Consider the following 20,367-nt stretch of genomic DNA (forward strand, 5'->3'; position numbering starts at 1 on the left):
CTCTAAATTTCGGCAAGTGGCACTCAAGCCATCATTTCTGCAAAGTACTATGCTCAGGCTGTGGGCTGTGGGCCAACGTCCTCATTCTCTTCAGTGCAGATGGCTTCACTCCACGTTTGTGGCCAATGCTGCGGCAACCACTTCGGATGCTCCGGCAGCACCAAAATGGACACCTCAGTCCATACGCACTGGCTTGATTGCTCGGAAACGGGGTATGACCGCAATGTGGGATGACCACGGTGCAAGATATCCGGTGACGGTCCTTCAGGTATTTTTTGTTATTATGTGCTTGCGAAGGGTATGCTCAATGCATTGCCGTGTCATAGTTGGAGAACTGCCAAGTCACCGCGAACATCAAGACGGCGCGTAAGGACCACTCGGAATATCACGCGGTTCAAGTCGCTGCGACAGATAGACCAGCGAAGACTGCTACTGCGCAGATGCTTGGTCACTACAGGAAAGCTGGAGTTCATCCTAAACGAGTTGTGAAGGAATTTTCAGTGACTCCTGACGCACATGTACCTGTCGGTACGTGTCCGAGATATGGCTTATCGTTTACGGCTAATTCCTACGGATTCCCACAGGTACAACTCTTTCTGCGATACATTTTGTTCCAGGGCAGTATGTCGATGTCATTGCAAACTCGTTCGTCTCGTATCCCTGTGAATCGGCTATTACGCTGAACTTCTTTCGCTAGTATTGGTAAGGGGTTCCAAGGAACGATGAAGAGGTGGAACTTCAAGGGTCTCCGGGCAAGTCATGGTGTGTCTATATCACACCGTTCAGCCGGAGCTATTGGCGCACATCAAGTTCCGTTCGCTCTTTCTCGTATTTTGATACAGCCACTCACAGCACTACTCTCAGGACCCTGGTCGTGTATGGCCAGGGAAGAAGATGGCCGGTCGACTTGGAGGTGAACGTACAACGACTCAGAATCTCGCCGTCGTGCGTGTCGACAGCACTCTGGACCTCATTTTCGTACGTGGTTGCGTACCAGGATTTGACAACGCACATGTCATGATACGAGATGCGAAGAAGAAGATGACCCGCGATGCGCACGTCAACTATATGAAGGCTATAACTGACAAGGTGCTCCCCAAAGGAGTGAACGACTTGCCGTTCCCAGCAGGGACACAAGAGATGGCAAGGGTACTGCCTCCCGTCATTGCTGCTCCGACGCATCGTAGGAGTCCTTTCCTTCCTAGAACATAAACCATTTTTTTGTTTCCGCCAAGCGTTCATCGTGAATCTAATTTCTCGTATGGAAACACAGCCCGGTGTGACGATAGTCAAACGTTCATCGGAATTTCTCGCACGCTCGAATCAGTTTTCCCGCTATATTTCTCCTGTAAGTGGTCTGATCAAAGATTGCTCGTGCAGCGCCGTCGACATGCAAGAGCGGTGCATAGTGTGAGCGCTACCAGGCTCCTAAAACCATCCGTCGTTACAGCGTTCTCGCTCCTTTATCCTAGCACGCATGTTTTAGGAGATCATGTGATATATGTTTTATGAGACTTACCCTTTTTATCGAAAATTACCGGATTAGGACGAGCACTAAGAGGAGGAGAACGCTGTAAGACGGCTGGCCAAACTCGTCATCCGGATTGTTCCGAGCTTATGCAAGCCTACGTTTCTCGCAGGAACTTTGAGGTAAACCCTACCGTAGGTCTTATTTTGTGGGGCACGAGCAGCCCCAAACTGGTTGCTTGTCGCGCGCCGCAGCGCACCCACTGCCTCACAACATCATGCAAAGATATCAGAGAATGGAAGAATATTTACTCTTAGGTGCTCAAATTTACTCCAGTTAAATGAGGAGGCCCCAATCATGCATCACTGTCAGTCTGCCAGTGCAACAATTTTGGTAGTTGACTGCCTGAGGGAGGTGAAGTTGAAGGTGCAGCTTAGTACCTACTGATGCTTGCAGAATGAGGAAACACCCATCTGACATTAGCTCCGGCCTTTGCGAGTCTCTTTCCCATGCCCGCGCGATGTTGTGAGGCAGCGGGCGCGCTGCGGCGCGCGACAAGCAACCAGTTTGGGGCTGCTCGTGCCCCACAAAATAAGACCTACGGTAGGGTTTACCTCAAAGTTCCTGCGAGAAACGTAGGCTTGCATAAGCTCGGAACAATCCGGATGACGAGTTTGGCCAGCCGTCTTACAGCGTTCTCCTCCTCTTAGTGCTCGTCCTAATCCGGTAATTTTCGATAAAAAGGGTAAGTCTCATAAAACATATATCACATGATCTCCTGAAACATGCGTGCTAGGATAAAGGAGCGAGAACGCTGTAACGACGGATGGTTTTAGGAGCCTGGAGCGCTACACGTACTTGTCTTGATCAACGATGTAAGTATACTTGTGACGAACTTTGCGTACAATCATCACAGCCAAGAGTTCTCCGGAATAGGAGGTCTCTCAAGATAAACCTTGCACCTGGAAGAGGCGTGGAGTTGCCTGCGTGTCCTTGACTGTCATCCTTGGTCTGCGGACGCAACCAATATACGGCAATGCCTGGCAAACGTCTTCTAGTCGAGATAGCTTCGTACAACACGAATTTACAAGGCGATGAAGGTGTATCCCAAGATTTAGTCGACTGGCTCTGTCCGACGCTGGATGTCTCCCGCGTACGAGAGCGCAAAGCACCGGACATCATCGCAGTAGGCTTCCAAGAGCTTCTACCGTTGCATCTTGGGTGTGAGTGCATCTCCGCTGTCACTTCTAGAGCAGATACTAGAAGGGATCCTGTTGTCCCCAGTTGCTGGTCTTTCAAATGCGGTCATCAACAACAGGAACACTCAGATCCTCTCTCAGATAGAAGCACATTCTCCGAGCAAGGAGCGGTACTCGTTGATAGCCAAGGTGGTTAACGTAGGCGTTGCTCTACTTGTCTACGGCCGCGACGACAGCGTGGCGCGTACAGTGTGCGATGTACAGACGCAGTGGACGGGGTGCGGGCCGGCCTACATGGGCAACAAGGGCGCCGTAGGCGTGAGGTTCAGAGTACCAGGAGAGGACGGTGGGATCGGAGAGGTCTATACGTGCGTTGGCTACGTGCCCTGCCTTGTAATGTTGTTGTTCAATTCACATTATTCCACCAGTTTTGTGTGCGCACATCTTACTGCGCATTCACATGAGCTGCAGCGACGCATTCACGATTTTCACCATGTTGTTCGCACCCTTATCTTCCCGGCACTGCCTTTCTCGGAGTCAAGATCGCCGACAACTATCTATTCTACCTCACATTTATTCTTCTTTGGCGACCTGAACTTCAGGCTTGCGATACCCGCCTCCCGCGGACTCGCAGATCCATCCCAACGCTCCAGCCTTGTCGAAACATTGACAGATGAAGAAGGCCGTCGGAGCTTGAGAGAATGCGATGAGCTGCTCGTGGAGCGCGACATTAAAGGCAGCATCTTCATGGGCCTCCGAGAAGGCGAATTCTGGAGATTCAACTGTAGCTACAAGTACAAACTGGGAGAGGTTGATAACTTCGAGTGCGTCCTCCATATATCCTGATTATCACACCTCATTCTGACTTACCTACGATGTCGCAGTCCGAAAAGAATACCCGCTTGGACGGATAGGATTATGTATACTACGTTCGCAGATACCCCCGATGCATCAGCAGAGTCTAGCATCGCAAACCTTCTCTATACTACGATACCCTCATACACGAGATCCGACCACGTATGTTTCCATCATGCTGTTTTCGAGTGCCTAGTCTCACGTATCATGACCCTTCAGAAACCAGTTGTAGCTCTTCTCCTCTTACCGCCTTCCGAGCCAACGGCTCCGACACTCCCCGTGCTCCAGTTAGCTCCTGACTACCATCCTGCACCCGACCCGCTGGCCGCTATCAAGAGATATACCGGCCGGTTGCTCGACCGTGTGTTGGGATATGTATGGTGGGCCATCGTGCTTCTTGGTGCAGGTTCCACCATCGTTGGTATCTGCAACTTCGTTCTGGGCCTAGGCATCTGGGGCTGGTGGAACTCGAGCTGGTGGAATTCGAGAGGACAGTCCGCGGAACAGAGTTGACGTCCGTCATTGCATACAGCTTTGAGGAGGTCGTCATCATATTTATTCGTAGTATCTGTCACACATCTAGCGAGGTTTCACCAGGAAATATAGTATACAGGCTCTACGAAGGTGCACAACAAAACGTACAAGGTCATGCACAAAAAGAATAAGCGAGATGAAGTACAGGCAAGCGCAGGGATAGAGTGATAGTTAGGGCTAGTGAAGATCGTACATTACCGGAACACACATGGATACATCGAGGGATGGGAATTTATGGCGTCACCTTCTTGCCTCTGTCTTCGTCGTCGACCACAATTAGCACTTCTTCTACGTCAGTGAGAGTCTCCTCGCGACGAAGAGTAGGATGGTTAGCAAGCGGGTCTTCTACGTCCACGTCGGAAGCCTCCTGGGGCATTTTGGGTAGACGGATAAAAAGGAACAGGATGAACGCCACGGAGAGCACCCCCGCAGACACGAAGAATATTGCCGGCGGAAAGATGGCGACAGTCGCCATATATGTGAATGCAAAAATGGTAGGGCCCAATACTTGAGAGCTGATAATAGTCGGAGTTCCCGTTACTTCTGACAAACCCATAACATGGGGGAAAAACGCACCTTAGTGTTTGTATCACACTCATAGCACCGAACAACTTCCCCATCTCTTTTCCCCCTCGCGTAGCGTACAGTGTTGAAGCGACGCTGCTTATCGCGGGGCCATAACCTGCACCAAGGGAGGACATGATGCCGAAAAAGGTGAACAAGCCACCAGTCCTCGTGAACGCCATCAGAATATATGAGCTAATTTCGAGGAGAAGAGAGCAGCGTGCGATGACCAAATCAAAATGAGGCGAATGTGGCTGGTGAGGCGGAGGCGCCGTCTCCTGTGGTGCAAGTGACTCTGATGAAGCTGTCTCTGGACGAAGAGGCTCCAAGGGTTCGATAGGTAGCATTATCGCTGAAGGCTTGGGTTGGAATAATTTAGTGAGGACTGCGGCATTGGTGTAAGCTTTTAACCAAACATGAACGACGTAAACACCTACGGGGAAGCACCAGAGTCAGGTGGATTGCTCGTGAAGCACCCACACTGCTACTCCAGTAACCAATCTGTATCAAGTGGATATTAAGCGTAAATAACGACTAATAGCCGAGGAACACCTTACCTCTGCCGCTGTCCATCCGAATACAGAAGACATGTATTGCATTTTGTAAGTGAGACCGCCCTATGCGCCAAAATAAAACACCACCAAATAAGTTTTATGTGTCAGGGCTTACTATGAGAGAGCCAGTACATCCACATCCTGCGACTAGGAGCAAAAGGCTCCAATCTCTTCTTTTCTTCGAGGCACTATCATCGATGACCATGGGATAGAAAAGGGCCAGAGGCCTCAGGAAATCAAACGGTCTTCCCAGCCAAGTAAGAAGACCGCCCTTGGATCTTGCGATGGCGAGCCGCGCACTGTCCTCCGCATGAAGGCGACGAGCTTCTGCTCTTTGAGCCTTTGTCAAAGACTCGGGGATGACAACCCAGAGAAATAGACATAGAATCAGATAAGTGCAGAATGAAATGTAGAAGACGGAGATGATGTTGCCCGTGAGATTGATAGTCAAACTGCCGAGGGTAGGGCCGATACTTATGCCAGCGAACAAGAGTCCCATGAAAAGGGAGAAAATGCGAGAGCTACATCAAACTCATTGGCTCCAGTACACGAGAGTAAAGAATGGAGGAACTCTACCGTGAACTGGGTTCAGTGCAATCGGTGAGATAGGCATGGATTGCGGATGATACTGCGCCAATACCTGAAGGATTAATGTGAGAATCTGGCACGGCTTCGAACAGAGTACCAGAATACGAATATTCACCGCCAAGAAGCCCGTCAATTATGGGACCAAGGACGAGGAACCAGATTCCTCCCGGAACAGAATTCGGGAAATTGTACACAAGTAGAAAGCCCAGCTCTGTCACAAGGATACCGATTGTAGAGATTCCCGCAATTCTGACACGCCCATATCGATCAGACAGCTGCAGAGAAAGCTCAGGACGGGGTATTAAATAGTACCATGATAGTTGGCTGGGCGTACCGAAGCCCACATTGTGGTCGTTATACACCCCAGGATGCCTGTGGAAGCTGCTATAACAAGGGATAGCTTGGCAACTGCAGCCTGGACCACTGGATCGGACGCGCAGAGTGCCCAGTCTCTGTCTGAGGGGGGTGTAGATGCCATACCGCCTGATGGAACGACAGAGGACATATTGTTTGCATGGGGAGATAGCAGGGTGAGGTTATCAGGATTCCGACCAACTCTTGAGTACTCCGGCTTATAGGTATCGCAAGCGAGACGTGTATATACAGAGACGCGTGGGGCCATTGTCGCACCAGCCGCAACAGAACTGATGATGATCAGAACAAGAAACCTAAAGAAAAAAGAACGAATTAACCTAGAATTATGTAGCTTGTACCGGCGGTTGTCAAACGACTCACCACCATGGCGAAGGTCTCTTCCACCAAGGCAAGTCCAACGGTTGCTTCGCAGTATCGATTTCGTCGTCCGCACATACCTCATCGGCAGCCTCCTGAACCAGTGTCTGTTCAGATTCATGCCTGTGGGGATGCACAAACTCTTGCAGCAGCTCTGCTACCTCCTCACTAACAGGGGCGTCAGGATTGATTAACTCCTCGGGACCAAACGGGATATACGAGAGCGACGAGAGAGAGGGATTTCGAGATGTGCGAAGCCGTGAACCAGGGCGCGAAGACGACTTCGAGGCCCCTGGTACACGCAACCTCGAGTTGTCCTTCGAGCGCGACATGGCTTCCTCTAGACTATCTACTGAGAGGGGCAGAAGGTGGGGGAGCTAAGGAAGCTCTGGAGCCGCAGCCTCATGAGAGGACCGAACTTGTATATGTATGCATTACACGCGGACATCGTCACTTCCGTCGCAATCGCCTCGGCGAAGAGATAGGCACTAGAGTTTGTATATCTTCCGCTATGTAAGCTCCAAGAAAGGAAAATTTTGGCCAACGTTGCCTCTGATTGGCCCAGGACATTTTAGCGCCCAGCTGCAAATACACTCTACTGTGAGAGTTTCAATATGTATCATCAACATGCTAGCTTGACCGGCCGCAGCAGAGCTTATAAGGCGCCGAATATTATGATCCTCCTATGATTTCTCATCCACCACCCAGCTCCTGACTCGGAGTCCTAAGGAAGGTTGATTATCATGTTAAGTAATTGAATTTACCAGTAAGACATTCGAATACGTGAATAGTGTTCATTATTCTCCTTCAAGGCAATTCCCAGGTGCTAAGTACATCGTGGGCACCTGAAGGCGTCGGCTTGTGGTCGGTCACCTACGAATCAGTTGTCCACGGCGTGAGATCATCAATGCTGCGCACGTCGGTCACCCCGTTTCAGCCTGAGTACGGCGAGGTTTGCGACCCCCGACAGTCAGCGCTCATCAGTTCATGCTACGGTGGAACAGTAAGACTGACAACGTACTGATGCAAGACGGTGAACAGGCTGGGATCTCACATCTCGAGAATACACAGAGGTGAGCGGTCTGCGGTCTTACGATACAAATGGAAAAAAGTGCGTATCGTGCGTGTCGCACCAGCAGTTCTCAACGGAACAGGAAGAAGCGAAAGACCCTTCTCAAGAACAGAGACTGCCCAACTGCGTGATCCATCCGCACCATAGGTACACGGCCATCCCTTGGAGGGCTGGTAATCAGCTAAAACCGATAAGATGATGGGTGGTGCCGGAGGATGCTCCGGAAATGTTCGGATGACCTTAGCCAGAGAGTGAATACGCATATCCCGGGACCCTCTCGAGACCCACCTCTGATGGGCAGATGATCGAAGGGGTCTAGCTGAGCTGACCGTTCAGCGCCACGCCAGCCAGCTTACGGATCTTGAATTTCGTGCAGCCGAACAACTGTTAGGCGCCAAGCGGGCCGTCTGTTCGGGTCGACTGGTTTTGTGCTTGCCGAATTTGCCCGGCTTGAGCCCGACGGGGATTTCAGAAAAATAATTTGCACCAAAATATATTTGTTGCCTCGACTACACAATACATGTCTAACTATGTAACAATAAAATACTCTGGCAACCGTCCATGCGCGTCGTGCAAATGTCAACAAGAATCCTGCCAGGACGATGGGGCGTAAGTAACCACTCATGCCGGCTGTGACGGCGGGGCATACCTTTCACAACCTTGTGCAGAGTGCAAACCGCGCGCTGAAAATTTCTGTTTGTCGAAGGCCAAGTCAGTGTGGTGCCGCTGTGACCCGAAAGAGGACCGCAGTGCTGGCCCCAAAGCTGAAAACTCCCACATCACCTCCAGCAGCACGATCTCCACCGCCTCCGCCACTGCCACCTTTGTGTTCATCAAAGCATCGAGCAAATGAATGATGTACTTACTAACTCCATCGCCACTGTCTTAGGGTGAGAAGTCGACACACTTGAGTTCGAGAGGTTGTGGGCTCAAAGGAAGAGGTGGTCAGAACGTGAGCTGGCGCCTTCGAGAAGATATATTTATGACTTTCCAACTCCGCTCGGTTCTCGCTCCAGGCGAGCACGGCATGCTCGGCTGTGGACGCAGTCAAAGGAAGCCTGAAGTCAAACCTTCCCTTGGGTGGCCCGTCAAATAAATCAGCTCAGCTTTTTTTGAGACCATAGCTGCCAATGTCTACTTATTTGAAACAAGTGCACAACATAATTTTTCTATCTAAAGTGAGGAGCATACCCCGATGATCCATAGATCACCTCCCGATTCCGAGAGGTGACGGAGACCTGGCTCGCGTCGCTTTTCGTAAGAGGCGACAGGATGTCCCCATAAGCTGAATGCCAATCAGGCCATCCTCAGGTGCGGGATAAGCCGCCGGCCAGGCTTTCCATCAGCCCAGATCGTGCTGGCGCTCCAGGTGGGTTGATCAGCCCAAACAGGGTTGGGCGTGTAGTAAGTAGGACCACCACGCTGACCGACTTCCAGGAACTCCGCAGTCGAAAATGGCGCCTTACATTGTGCAGGGTGGGCATTCGACGACGTCCTGAGATATGGAAAAGAGGGAAAAAGTCATGGACGAATTCCAGTGATATACAATGTGTCTGGAGTAAAAAGTCTGCAACGGTGTGAGTCGTGGTCATTGGCATTGAAGAACAACCCCGGGAAAAACGGAAGGATGAATCTAATCAGATCTCCCGATGTAGATTAGATCTCGTTCTCTCAGCCTGCGACCAGCCTGAGGCCCGGGGTCGCGTTCGCGTCTGTAATCTCTCAATCGCACTCAACACCACTAGGATCTACCGTCTGACATGGTCAGTAGTTCATGTTCTATGACGAAGATTTAGATATCTATCTGTTTCCGTGTCGTCAAAACCTGATCTCTTGTGTCGGTTCGCACAGTCTCACACCGTTGACATCCCGCAAGAGCTGAAGGCCTCCCTCCGGAAATTCCGGTTTGCTCGCCGCAATGCGGGACATGCGGCTCTCGTCGTGAAGATCAACAAGAAAAAGCTGATTATGGAGGAGGTAGAGCAGTTCGACGATATAGGCATCGAGGATCTTGGGGAAGGTGCGTTACCTCTCGGAGTCTCCGGGAGAGTGGATCGCTACAGCCCGTAATCAGAGCTTCCGGAGAACGCTCCACGTTATGTTCTGCTTTCGTATGAGCTGAACCATTCGGACGGCCGGAAATCGTTTCCGCTTGTCCTCGTCAACTGGGCTCCTACGTCGAGCGAGATGAGTCTGCTCACGTTACACGCCAGTGCATTCTTGGACTTCCAAACTACGGTGCGCATGATCATACCACAGAGCCTGTGTCAACTCTAACACAACAGCATAGGCGGATGTCAGCAAGGTGATAGAAGTCCGAGATGGCGCGGAAGGTTTCACGAAGGAAATTATAGACTCGAACTTGCTGCATGGATGATACCGCTGTTCTGTAGAGTGCAGCAGTCTTATACCCGTGTGCGCTGCTCCGTGTACGATCATGTTATATTGGTGGAAATTCAAGGGTTGTAACAAGTATGGTCTTACTTTATCGCCTCGTGTACCCATCCATGATACCCGCAAGGACGCCACAGTTTCCAGCGACGTAAATCAGACTTCGCACCCACAATCCGAAGAAAACGTTCTTCCCCAAGAACTCAAGTTTGTAAGCCTCACTCAACCACAGCGCCTGAGTGGCAACCCATACGAAGAGGTAAAGCGCCACGCGTCGGGTTGAGATAGATAGACGGGGAATGAGCACTGGTAAGAAGATAATATACCACAAAAAGTACTGCCGAAAAAGATAAAATATCAGAACACGTCCCAAGATCTGCTGGGACACCAACCTGAGAGGTGCAAACTTTGTTGAACACTACAAAGGCAACGGTCTGAACAAACCAGGCGAACGCCAAATCATCCTTCCGACGTCCAAACGTCAGGCCGGTTCCCAAAGATAGGATCATCTGAGGAATAAAGCTCGTGAGAGGAGATCCAAGGAGCTTCCTCCAGAGTGGCATCCTCATGAGGCTGGACGCTGAGGATGGTGATGGGTATGTGAGGTACATGAGGTAGAAGTAGGGGGAGAAATTGTGCCGGTGGTCCAATCGGTATAGATGATAGAGGTATGACTCGTACAAGAAGGGGTATCCCCATCTAACCCGAAGGTCAATAACAGAGAGAGAGGCGATTCACTGCGCACTCACATCATATACATTACTGCACCCAAAGCCAAGAAGGTCGCCGCACTCAACAGCCCAAATTTTACCGTCCGCCAGTTGACGAGGGTCTTGAGGTAACCCTTCCAGCCCCTCCCTACTCCACTCTCGCTCCCAATGACGCCAAGGCAAGCAACTCCGTAGATGAACGGGTAGATCTTCCAGTGGGTGCTAATCCCCAGAAGGACTGCGGCTGAGTTCCATCTTTCCTTCAAGGCACAGTACAGGGTGAGAAGCACAAAGAGTGAAAGCACCGCTTCAGACGAGCCTCGTGTCGAGATGGTAAAGACGAGGGGGTTGAAGAGGTGAACACATGTGAGGAGGATTGCCTGAGCGGTTTGTGGCTTCAGAGACTTGTCATCCTTGTTTTCCGCTTTCGACACCGACGGAAGTATCACAGACACTAAGATCTCGTAAATCAGAGCACCGGCTAAAAGGTCACATCCTGCGAAGATGTATTTCCCGAAGGAGGGGTGCAGCCATTCGTTTGGCGTGACCAATAGAGCAAGCAGCGGCGTGTAGCGGTAAGTCGCTCTAGCGTATGGACTACGCCGTAACATTCAGTACAGCTGAAGCATTACACAGGTATCCCATCGAAAATTACGTACTCGCCGAGGTTCAGCCACGCCCCCAAGGGACCTTGCGCCCGATTGTCAGAAGATGGATGGAGCACGAAGCGGGCAGCGTCGCTGAAGACACGGTAGTCGACATCGGTGTATTTGACGACGGATTGAGCGTCGTGCCATTCGCTGTACAGGATCAGCGCTATTCGCAAGAGACTGGACACAATCAGAACAGACGCGAATGAAGGAGTAAATCGAAGAGTTCTCTGTGAGCGCGACGTCATGCTCGTTGCTTTTGTGAGCGTGACCGTGTCAGAAGTTTCAGATCGTTCGACGTGCATACATCTCTCGCGTACGACCAAGGGTGGTTCTCAGCTTATATGCTGACAAGATGTCATTAGATGCACACAGCTCAGGCGTACATCGAGCTAATATATACTCTTGGAAAAGGAGAGAAACCAACGACAACATAATTCACAACACGGGAAGTACGCAGCAACAGGCAGGGTAGTAGCTCTAGTCCAGTCAAATATTGTCCGGCAATTGCAGTACTCTCGAGAGCAGAGCCTCGGAGGGACGGAGGGCTTGCTCAGATCTGAGACGTATACGGACGCGTATAAGCACCGATGAAGGAGACGTTCGACATTGACTTACATATTGCGAGAACCAACGGAAACCCTCGCCGTAACCCTGCCTTTGCACGACTGAACACATGAAGATCTCAATGGGACGGATGTCGTTCAGAGGGACTTTACCCTAGACCCTGAGATATGAGATCACACCAAACCGAAAGTACAGCGTACACACCTTGCCAGTGGTCTGATATAGGCCCAGATGGTGTCGGAGCTCCTCCTCGCTTACAGCACCAGGGGCGTCAATCTTGTTTCCGAGAATTAGGAAGGGAACTTTGGACAGCTCTTCGATGGACAGGAGGGAGTCTAGTTCCGCCTTAGACTCTGCGAATCGTTCGAAGTCGGCGCTATCAACGAGGAACACAATGCCATCAACCTCAGGAAAATAGTCACGCCAGAGACGGCGAGCTGGCATAGGCTGAGTTGAGAATAACGAGCCGAGTGGTAAAAGCTACGCACCCTGCTGGTGACCACCCAAATCGTATGTTGTGAACTTCACATTGCCAATGGCAAGCTCCTCAGATGCTAAGAGGTCGTGTTAAGGTAACACTTGTGGGGTGTGCACAATACGCACTAGGGTGAAGGGTTGGCTGCAGAGTCGCTAGCCGGTCATTCTTGAGCATGTGAAGGAGAGTCTGAAAGACATATTAACGAGACATCAAACAGCGGGCAGGATGAGTTCACCGTCTTTCCCGCATTATCGAGACCAAGGAAGAGGATTTTGGCATTCTTGTGCAACAGACCTGTGTGATGTTAATGTCATTTCAAGGGTTGGAACCTGCAGAGGCTCACCAAGCTGGGCGAGGATGTCCCAGAACCAGTTTAGAATGAACATGGCTGGGGTGAGAGCGCAGCGCTAGATGTACGTCAAGCAAACGGGACCAGACGCGCTTATGAGATGTGACATTGTTGTGTGACGGCCCGTGACCGACACGTCTCCCGACCTCGAGCTCTCCAACCTTCTGGACCTTACATTCTCGACGTCGATACGGGCCTACTCGTCTCGGATGCTCGTATAACTGTTGCCATACGTATAAATCGAACAGCCAACAGCTCAGCATCCTCGCGTCTTCACCAGAACACACCGAATAATTCAGGACAGCTAAGGACAGAGCTTTCCCAAGGACATCTCAAGTCAAGTCACGTCCACAGTGCCACCATGGGGACTGATGTTCGCTTAAAACGATGCACTTACCAGTGCATCATGCAGTGACCTTGCCAAGTCTTCGAGCGTCATCTCATGCATGTCATTGTCAAGCTCGTGGAAGAAGTGATTACTGGACAGCAAGATCATTGCTACTAGTCTGTGCCGCAATTTGTTTTCTCGCAGGTTTGAAGGTTCGTGTCCCTGCTGAGCGCCCCATATGTCGAGGACAGCACAAATCGAAATGTATATGATCGATCTTAGCGTATGCAAGGTTCGTAGAGCCAATTATAACATCGTAGAACAAAGACACTTGTACGTGACAAAAATGTGTGGAAGCTCTGACACTCACAACACCATTGACCTCCGCAGAGGGGGTGCGAAAGCTCTTGTGCTTCCCCTACAAAGAATGCTCTCTGCAATACCGAATCGCCGTATCCTATGTGAATTAAGCTGAAAGGGATAGGCACTGTCTAAGAGGCTGCATGAAGGGAAACACAATGCAGCCCGCCGTGCTTATAAGCGGCTTTTGTTTGTCCATGTTGTGCAATGCGCGCACGGACCACTCATCTTCAAAGACTGGCAAGCCGACAATTGAGCAGATCAGTGAAAGCGGACCATGTAGTACGTTCTGTGTACACGATGAATTCACAACTCTTCCAGCCACTGTCTCAGCTGTAACATATGCTCATCTTCTGCGATCTTCTCGTCGGTCGCAGATGCGACTTTACTCACAGGCACAGCAGTGCCCACAAATGCGACTTCCCCGCCTTCCCATTCGGCGAATCTGAATTCTCCCGACTCGCTGCACTCCAGTCCGCCCATCTCAGATTCCGTGTCATCCGCCCCGAGACTCTCTACGCCGACACCGCTAGCGTGCGAAGCCCTACGTTTCTCCAGCTCTCGCTCGAGAACAGTGCGGACGCGGTTAATAGCAAGCTGCTCCGGGCTCGTTTGATGAGTGGCTTTGAGAAGGTCGCACTTGTGTGCAACGATAAGGAGGGCAGGCGGGGTCTGAGAAGGTGGAAGAGATGTGAGTGCACGTAAAACTTGATGGAGGTGCCTATAAGTGTGTCAAGCATTGTTCGGATAACTCGAGGATACTTAAGACGAACTCCGCCACTGCAGGACCTGTTCGAGAGATGGTGCTTGCATCGACGACAAACGCAACCGCCTTCGCTTCAGGAAGATATTCTTGGAATTGATCCCGGAGTCGAGGGTGACCCGGGACATCAATAACTCGCAACGCTTTGTGAGAAACTGGTAAGGTCGTTACAGCAGAATTGGTCTGCATGGATGTATGTGTATGCAGAGTCTGCTTGTAGACTAACTGTGGACAATTGTGTCAGATAGAAAATGTTGAGTGCAACGAACATACAGTGGACAAGATGGCGGTCTTCCCTGCATCAGAAGAGCCAACTAGAAGCAAAGAGTCGCCCTTAGATCCTGCCTTCCTCTTCGTAGAGACGATAAATACTAGGTAATAATTAGAACCAGACCGGGGACAGGGCAGCGTCACTAACCAGCTAGAAGAAACAAAGCAAGGCATAGCGACGCGACTGTGACAGTTTGAGCGGTAAATACGGAGGCAGGAGACAAGACTTCAGGTGCGACAGACACAAATTCATGAGGAGTAGAATCATCCATGTTTTGCAGTATTTCGGTAAGTGGATGCTTCCTTAAGGGTTGTTTGGTTGTATTAGGATGCAAAGCCCTTGCACAACAGACCACAACAACCGCTTCCACTAGTGATCACGTGCGTCAGCCTGCTTTTTACAAAAAGACGGACCTCACGGGTGCCATCTCAACGTCGTCATAGATGGTTGCAGCTATTCCATTAGCAATGTCAGAGGATATCTCCGACGTACCGCCTCGCAAACGTCTTCGTACTGAACCCACACTCGATCAGAAGTCTCTGAAACAGCCGTGCCTATTTGCTCCGTTTCGTGCCCTCGGCTTCATCACCAATCATGTACCATTCCTCCTACAAACACGTTCTCACAAAGGATCCACCGAAGGTCCGCGTATACATCTGGTGACATGCTTAGGAAAGGCGTGGGCGATGTGGGAGGGTGGAAAGATGGGCCTACTCTTTGTAGGTAAACGATCGAATACTTTCAGAGATTGCATTCTGGAGTATAACTCTGAAGATTTATTACAGGCCCTGACTTTCCTGATCAAATAAGCTATATGGCTATGGAGGGAGATGCCGTCTGGGCTGCGTGCGGGTCTCAACTCGTCAAGTACACGAGAGGGAGGGAGGTGTGTAACCGTGTTCTCCGTCCATGCCTACTTCCACTTGTATGAAAATTTGCATGTAGATTGGAAGAGTCGTCAATCCGTTAGGCACGAACATATCGTTTATTACGATATTTGGACACCAACTATTGGCCCTCACTGAAGACGGCGAGAAAATGTTGGTGTGGGACACAGAAAACGAAGGTTACTTGCAGTGGCATCCGCGTTTCTCGCGTGCTTATATACACTGTGAATCCCCAGACTTGTTGGCCTCCATGTCGTTTGATCCAGGATTTACAGCCACAATGGTCCTCCATCCTGCCACTTACCTCAACAAAGTGGTTGTTGGAAGTAGTCAAGGTAGCTTGCAGCTCTGGAATATTCGCACTCAGTCTGTACCTTTGATATACTGGTGTCGTTTCTTTGTCTGATTGTTTCATGGCTTAATCTCGCAAGAACCAAAATCCACACATTCCCAGTGACATCTCTTCTGACCTTAGCGACCCAGCCAAATCCTGCTTTCACAACCGCCGTGACCGCGCTTGTACAGTCTCCGGCCATGGACGTGGTCGGCATTGGATTCTCTTGCGGAGACATTTCGGTGTATGACATCAGAACTGATGAGAGGCTAATGAAGATGGCCATGCAGGACGGTGTGAGGGCATTGTCCTTCCGCAACGGTGTGTCTCTGTTAGCCTATTTATAAGACACATAGCTGACATCGTCTCTCAGATGGACAGCCGATTCTTGCGTCCGGTTCTTCTGCAGGTCACCTAGCACTGTGGGATCTCAATACTGGTGGACGTCTACTTCATCTTGTACGTGGTGCGCATGACGGTGCTGTCACCGCGGCAGAGTGGGTACCAGGCCAGCCTGTATTGATTACCTCCGGGGAGGATAACAGCGTCAAGGTATGCTCATCTCTTCATGATGTTTTTCTACGGCTCATGCGTTCGGTGTCAAAAGCAATGGCTCTTCGACTCACCCACGGCTGCCCCTCGCCTCCTCAAGTACCGGTCTGGGCACCATGCACCACCACATTTGATTAGGTATTATGGAGAAGACGGGAAGCAATTGCTAACCGCGTCCAGGGACCGTAGTTTACGATGCACCAGTGTGGTCCGAGACTCGAGAAGTTTTGAGCTCAGTCAGGGATCCTTAGCGAAGAAGGCCACTAGCCTATCCATTCCTATCGAGTCGTTAAAATTCTCTCCCATCATTGCTCTCTCACATTCTACCACACGAACCAAAGACTGGGACGACATCCTCACGGCGCATACGGACGAGACCTTCGCACGCACATGGAGCATGAAGGACAAGAAAGTAGGGAAACACACGTTCGGATTCGCGACAGACAAGAAAGGGGCCGCCGTAGGTTCTGTTAAGGTAAGCCATAGCTACCGTCTTTCCATACGCAATGACCAAGAACATTTTCAGGCAGTCTGTGTATCGGCTTGTGGTAATTTTGGCCTCGCGTCGACATCAACAGGCGCTATCCATATGTACAATATGCAGTCTGGCATTCTACGCAAATCATTTAGTGTCGGTCCATGTCCTTCAACAGTTTCGAGCAGATTCCGCCCGCCAGGAACGACGAAGAAAAAACAAGCCGAACGACCTGTCGCAGGCTTGGCAAGTGATGCTCTCAACACCGTAATCATCGCCAGTACACTGGATGGAACAATCAATGTGCGTTGTTGCTCCTCCATGATTTCGATATTGATTGACGCCTTGGTCTGCAGTTTTTCGACTTCCATACCGCCAAGCTAGAGGACACCTTGGTTCTTTCCTCAGCAGTTGTTTCCATTACATTGCAACGCGATAATGGCCTCCTGGCTGTCATATGCGATGACCTTGTGGTACGCGTTATCGACATTGAGACACGAAAGATTGTCAGGGAGTTGGGCGGCTTCCGTGGTCGAGTGCTTGACCTTGTACGTGTTCCATTTCGTGACAACGGTCCTATTTGATTTCTTTGTATTCCTCTGTGTACAGACGTTCTCCCCAGATTCACGATGGCTAGTGACAACCTCGCTGGACTCGATAATTCGGACCTTCGACATACCTACAGGTCGTCTGATTGATGCTTTCCGGACGCCAAGTGTTGCGACCAGTGTAACATTCTCTCCGACGAACGATTTCTTGGCTACTGCACATGTTGACAGCGTTGGAGTGTTCCTATGGTAGGTTAGATTTGCGATCACAGCGAATGATTTTTTAATTAGCAATAGGGCAAACCGGGCGCAGTATTCAGAAGTCTCATTCCGGAGCATGACAGATGTCGATGACACCGTGGATGTATCTCTTCCATCAATGCAGGGTGTTGCCGAGGATGAAGGTACAGGTTTTATATATCCTACTACCGAGTTAGTTGTTGATGGATATTCAGCGCTCGAAGCAATGTCGTCGTTGACTCTTAACGCCGATGATGACACCGCCGATGTCTTCATCTCACCTCCGCAACTTGATGGAGATCTAGTAACCTTGACTTTACTACCTCGCTCACGGTGGCAAACTTTGCTGAATCTTGAAGTTATCCAGGTGTGTATGGTGGATCTAAATATAACTATCTCTTACTCATGCTGGGTTCACTTCGTAGCAACGCAACAAACCAAAAGAACCTCCAAAAGAACCGGAGAAAGCACCGTTCTTCCTCCCTACATTACCTGGAGTAGAACCGAGATTTGCCGTGGAGACGAAACAGAACGAATCGAAGAAGCCAACGAAACGCCTGCAGAAGGCTGCTGCCTCATCTGAGAGCGTGTTCTACCAGAAACTAGCTGCAGAAGATAGCAATGGTGACTGTAAGTACGACTATTCTGACATTGCGCGATCTATTACCTGACATCTGCTTTCACGCAGACGGCGAGTTCTTTAACTATGCGAAAACACTGTCGCCAGCCGCCATGGATCTGGAGCTACGCTCTCTTGTCACCCTGGATGCTTTGCGAACGTTCTTGAATTGTCTGACGCGCCGCCTCCGTTCACATCGTGACTTTGAAGCAGTGCAGACCTATCAGAACGTGTTCCTCCGGATGCACGGTGATGTCTTCGCGGCAAATCCTGAATTGCAAGAGGAACTAAAGACCTTACAAGAGGTTCAGCGTAAGGAAAGCGAGAAGTTGTTGGAACTCCTTGCGTCGTCTCTGGGGACACTGAGCTTTATTAGGGATACACTCTGATCTATAGAGATATATAGATTTTTGATTTGGTTGTACATAGTCGGGGTGCTCTTTTGTAGTGAGGTCACGCACAACGCGTCTTCATTCTCGAACCACCGCGGTAGTCACTACGTTCACCATTCGTCTACAGCCATCGACGAATCACACATAACCTAATAGCATCCCTGCTAAGTCTCTTCATCCGGCAGACTTGCTGTATCACGCAACTCTTCTGAGAGAGAATCTAACGCAGTCTGAACTATCTAGATACACTCGTACTTCCGTGTTCTAACGTTCAACATTGACACTAGCTGGCAGGCAATTGGCGGCCACTCTTGTATCCGGCCTCCCTCTCCCACCCTCGAAGCCACAAGCAGCATGCGGCTCCCGCCCGAACTTTGGCTGAAGATCTTCTCGGATGTGGCCTACATTCCTGGAGCCTTGACTCACGAAGATGACCACGCTATCGCGTCCTTCGCAAAAGACAACTTCGGAATCTGTCTGCACCGTCGCTTTCGCGAGACGATGGACGCCAAGCTCGCTATCAGTTCTGTCTGCAGGGCATGGAACTCTCTAGTGACCAAGTTCCTTTTCCAGTACCTCCTGGTGAAGAGCGGAGCTCAGGCCGTGTTGACGGCTTCTGCCTTGGAACGTCGCCAAGGATGTTCTCAGTACAGCTGCGATGGACCTGGGCGCTGGACAATTCGTCTGGAACTAGCACTGGAAGGTGTCCACATATGGAGGAAGGAACACACGCATGCTCTGATTCGCATCTTCTGCCACTGCCCCAACCTGACTGTCTTCTCCAACGCCTTCTGTACCACCGACGCCTATTTCCTATTTATGTCCGGTATCATGGATACCTTATCCGCAGTAGTGTCACGCTCTACTTTGCGAAGACTTGAGCTCAAAGGCACTTTCCCGATGCTGGAGACCGTGGTCGCTAATGTAGCCCCGTCGCTTGAGGTGCTCTGGCTTATCCCTCCACCCAAGGCTATGCTACCCTCCCAGCAAGATGTGCAGAAACTCCATTTCCCCAAGTTGCGTGTTCTAGTCTTCTCCTTCCCCTTCCGTATGGATACTCTTGTCATGCCATGGGAAACCCCGTCTTTGAATACCTTGATTGCGGAAGACTTGTACCAAGACATGCCCTGCTCTTTGCGTTATTTCCTTCACGCGAATGGCAAGAAGCTACAATATCTTGCGATGAATTGGTTCGACTCGCTTGTACAGCTCTGCCCCGAGCTTCAGGAATGGGTGATACCTTACAATGCGCTCTCGAGACTATCCCCCGATGACCTCCACCCATCCATTCGTTGTCTTACTCTCGCGGGCAACTTTGTTGACGCTGGAAGCCATCTCCCGGCAATTGGCTTCCACCTTGCCACCGGTTCGTTCGCGTCACTAGAGGTTATGCGGTTTCTCTTACCACCTAGGAACAGCCATGCGATCTGCACGGAGTCACAGGCGCGATCGTGGCGCGAAACATGCGAACAAGTGCTGGCAGTGTGCCAACGTCGCGGCATTCGGGTGGATGTCTCTATGGGAGTGGACAATCAAAGTGCGGATATCTGGGAACCCTTGACCATCGAACTGCTCTCTGCGGACTGACGGACGTGCATCTTGTCGCATCGCCTTGCTGGTCGACGATTATCCTTGCCTGCCCCAGCCGATTCGCGACCGGAGGTTCCCATGCGCGTACGTTCTTAGGGTTTCTTGTTCTTGGGAATTAGTGGCGATATTCTTGCATTCTGTTGTATCGATATGTGACCGTGTAACCACGCCTCGGTACCTTCAGTCGATTTGTAGCACTACATGATTCAATGGCATGTCCGAAGAGGAAGTTTGCTAAGCGCCCATCTTGGGCTGAACGTGACAGGGCGCGACCCTCATCGTGGTCAGTGGTCACTG

At 50.7% G+C, this 20,367-nt stretch overlaps 9 protein-coding genes across 9 annotated transcripts; 5 read left to right on the forward strand and 4 right to left on the reverse strand.

The window, feature by feature from the left end:
* Positions 1 to 223: 223 nt before the first annotated feature.
* Positions 224 to 1,212, forward strand: SCP_0404820 (54S ribosomal protein L9, mitochondrial; the record flags this gene model as incomplete). The annotated part of the gene is made up of 5 exons (XM_027757214.1): positions 224 to 268; positions 327 to 528; positions 585 to 645; positions 698 to 809; positions 865 to 1,212. 5 exons carry the CDS (start codon positions 224 to 226, stop codon positions 1,210 to 1,212), a joined length of 768 nt encoding a protein of 255 aa, XP_027613015.1.
* A 1,292-nt stretch (positions 1,213 to 2,504) lies between these two features.
* Positions 2,505 to 4,035, forward strand: SCP_0404830 (hypothetical protein; the record flags this gene model as incomplete). The annotated part of the gene is made up of 5 exons (XM_027757215.1): positions 2,505 to 2,691; positions 2,753 to 3,035; positions 3,096 to 3,491; positions 3,552 to 3,684; positions 3,742 to 4,035. 5 exons carry the CDS (start codon positions 2,505 to 2,507, stop codon positions 4,033 to 4,035), a joined length of 1,293 nt encoding a protein of 430 aa, XP_027613016.1.
* Positions 4,036 to 4,288: 253 nt separating this feature from the next.
* Positions 4,289 to 6,826, reverse strand: SCP_0404840 (hypothetical protein; the record flags this gene model as incomplete). The annotated part of the gene is made up of 9 exons (XM_027757216.1): positions 4,289 to 4,571; positions 4,633 to 5,005; positions 5,058 to 5,121; positions 5,178 to 5,237; positions 5,290 to 5,695; positions 5,751 to 5,814; positions 5,878 to 6,037; positions 6,097 to 6,430; positions 6,498 to 6,826. The coding sequence occupies 9 exons, from the start codon at positions 6,824 to 6,826 to the stop codon at positions 4,289 to 4,291; spliced, it is 2,073 nt and encodes a 690-aa protein (XP_027613017.1).
* Positions 6,827 to 9,326: 2,500 nt separating this feature from the next.
* On the forward strand, positions 9,327 to 9,943 carry SCP_0404850 (Actin-depolymerizing factor gmf1; the record flags this gene model as incomplete). Its single annotated transcript, XM_027757217.1, has 4 exons — positions 9,327 to 9,329; positions 9,418 to 9,586; positions 9,641 to 9,804; positions 9,857 to 9,943. The coding sequence occupies 4 exons, from the start codon at positions 9,327 to 9,329 to the stop codon at positions 9,941 to 9,943; spliced, it is 423 nt and encodes a 140-aa protein (XP_027613018.1).
* A 108-nt stretch (positions 9,944 to 10,051) lies between these two features.
* Positions 10,052 to 11,565, reverse strand: SCP_0404860 (GPI mannosyltransferase 1; the record flags this gene model as incomplete). Its single annotated transcript, XM_027757218.1, has 4 exons — positions 10,052 to 10,294; positions 10,350 to 10,656; positions 10,707 to 11,264; positions 11,327 to 11,565. The coding sequence occupies 4 exons, from the start codon at positions 11,563 to 11,565 to the stop codon at positions 10,052 to 10,054; spliced, it is 1,347 nt and encodes a 448-aa protein (XP_027613019.1).
* A 305-nt stretch (positions 11,566 to 11,870) lies between these two features.
* Positions 11,871 to 12,748, reverse strand: SCP_0404870 (Small COPII coat GTPase SAR1; the record flags this gene model as incomplete). The annotated part of the gene is made up of 7 exons (XM_027757219.1): positions 11,871 to 11,876; positions 11,936 to 12,037; positions 12,089 to 12,321; positions 12,373 to 12,438; positions 12,488 to 12,548; positions 12,598 to 12,656; positions 12,706 to 12,748. The coding sequence occupies 7 exons, from the start codon at positions 12,746 to 12,748 to the stop codon at positions 11,871 to 11,873; spliced, it is 570 nt and encodes a 189-aa protein (XP_027613020.1).
* A 957-nt stretch (positions 12,749 to 13,705) lies between these two features.
* On the reverse strand, positions 13,706 to 14,704 carry SCP_0404880 (P-loop containing nucleoside triphosphate hydrolase protein; the record flags this gene model as incomplete). Its single annotated transcript, XM_027757220.1, has 4 exons — positions 13,706 to 14,120; positions 14,173 to 14,387; positions 14,436 to 14,533; positions 14,581 to 14,704. The coding sequence occupies 4 exons, from the start codon at positions 14,702 to 14,704 to the stop codon at positions 13,706 to 13,708; spliced, it is 852 nt and encodes a 283-aa protein (XP_027613021.1).
* Positions 14,705 to 14,900: 196 nt separating this feature from the next.
* On the forward strand, positions 14,901 to 18,477 carry SCP_0404890 (U3 small nucleolar RNA-associated protein 21 homolog; the record flags this gene model as incomplete). The annotated part of the gene is made up of 14 exons (XM_027757221.1): positions 14,901 to 15,156; positions 15,219 to 15,319; positions 15,379 to 15,499; positions 15,557 to 15,686; positions 15,752 to 15,975; positions 16,028 to 16,206; positions 16,262 to 16,681; positions 16,733 to 16,984; positions 17,038 to 17,229; positions 17,291 to 17,478; positions 17,527 to 17,633; positions 17,685 to 17,836; positions 17,895 to 18,099; positions 18,158 to 18,477. 14 exons carry the CDS (start codon positions 14,901 to 14,903, stop codon positions 18,475 to 18,477), a joined length of 2,847 nt encoding a protein of 948 aa, XP_027613022.1.
* A 357-nt stretch (positions 18,478 to 18,834) lies between these two features.
* Positions 18,835 to 20,041, forward strand: SCP_0404900 (hypothetical protein; the record flags this gene model as incomplete). Its single annotated transcript, XM_027757222.1, has 2 exons — positions 18,835 to 19,846; positions 19,899 to 20,041. The coding sequence occupies 2 exons, from the start codon at positions 18,835 to 18,837 to the stop codon at positions 20,039 to 20,041; spliced, it is 1,155 nt and encodes a 384-aa protein (XP_027613023.1).
* Between the last annotated feature and the right edge of the window lie 326 nt (positions 20,042 to 20,367).

The sequence above is a fragment of the Sparassis crispa genome (assembly GCF_003851025.1).
Source record: "Sparassis crispa DNA, contig_000003F, whole genome shotgun sequence".
In the NCBI taxonomy this organism is placed as follows: Eukaryota; Fungi; Basidiomycota; class Agaricomycetes; order Polyporales; family Sparassidaceae; genus Sparassis; species Sparassis crispa.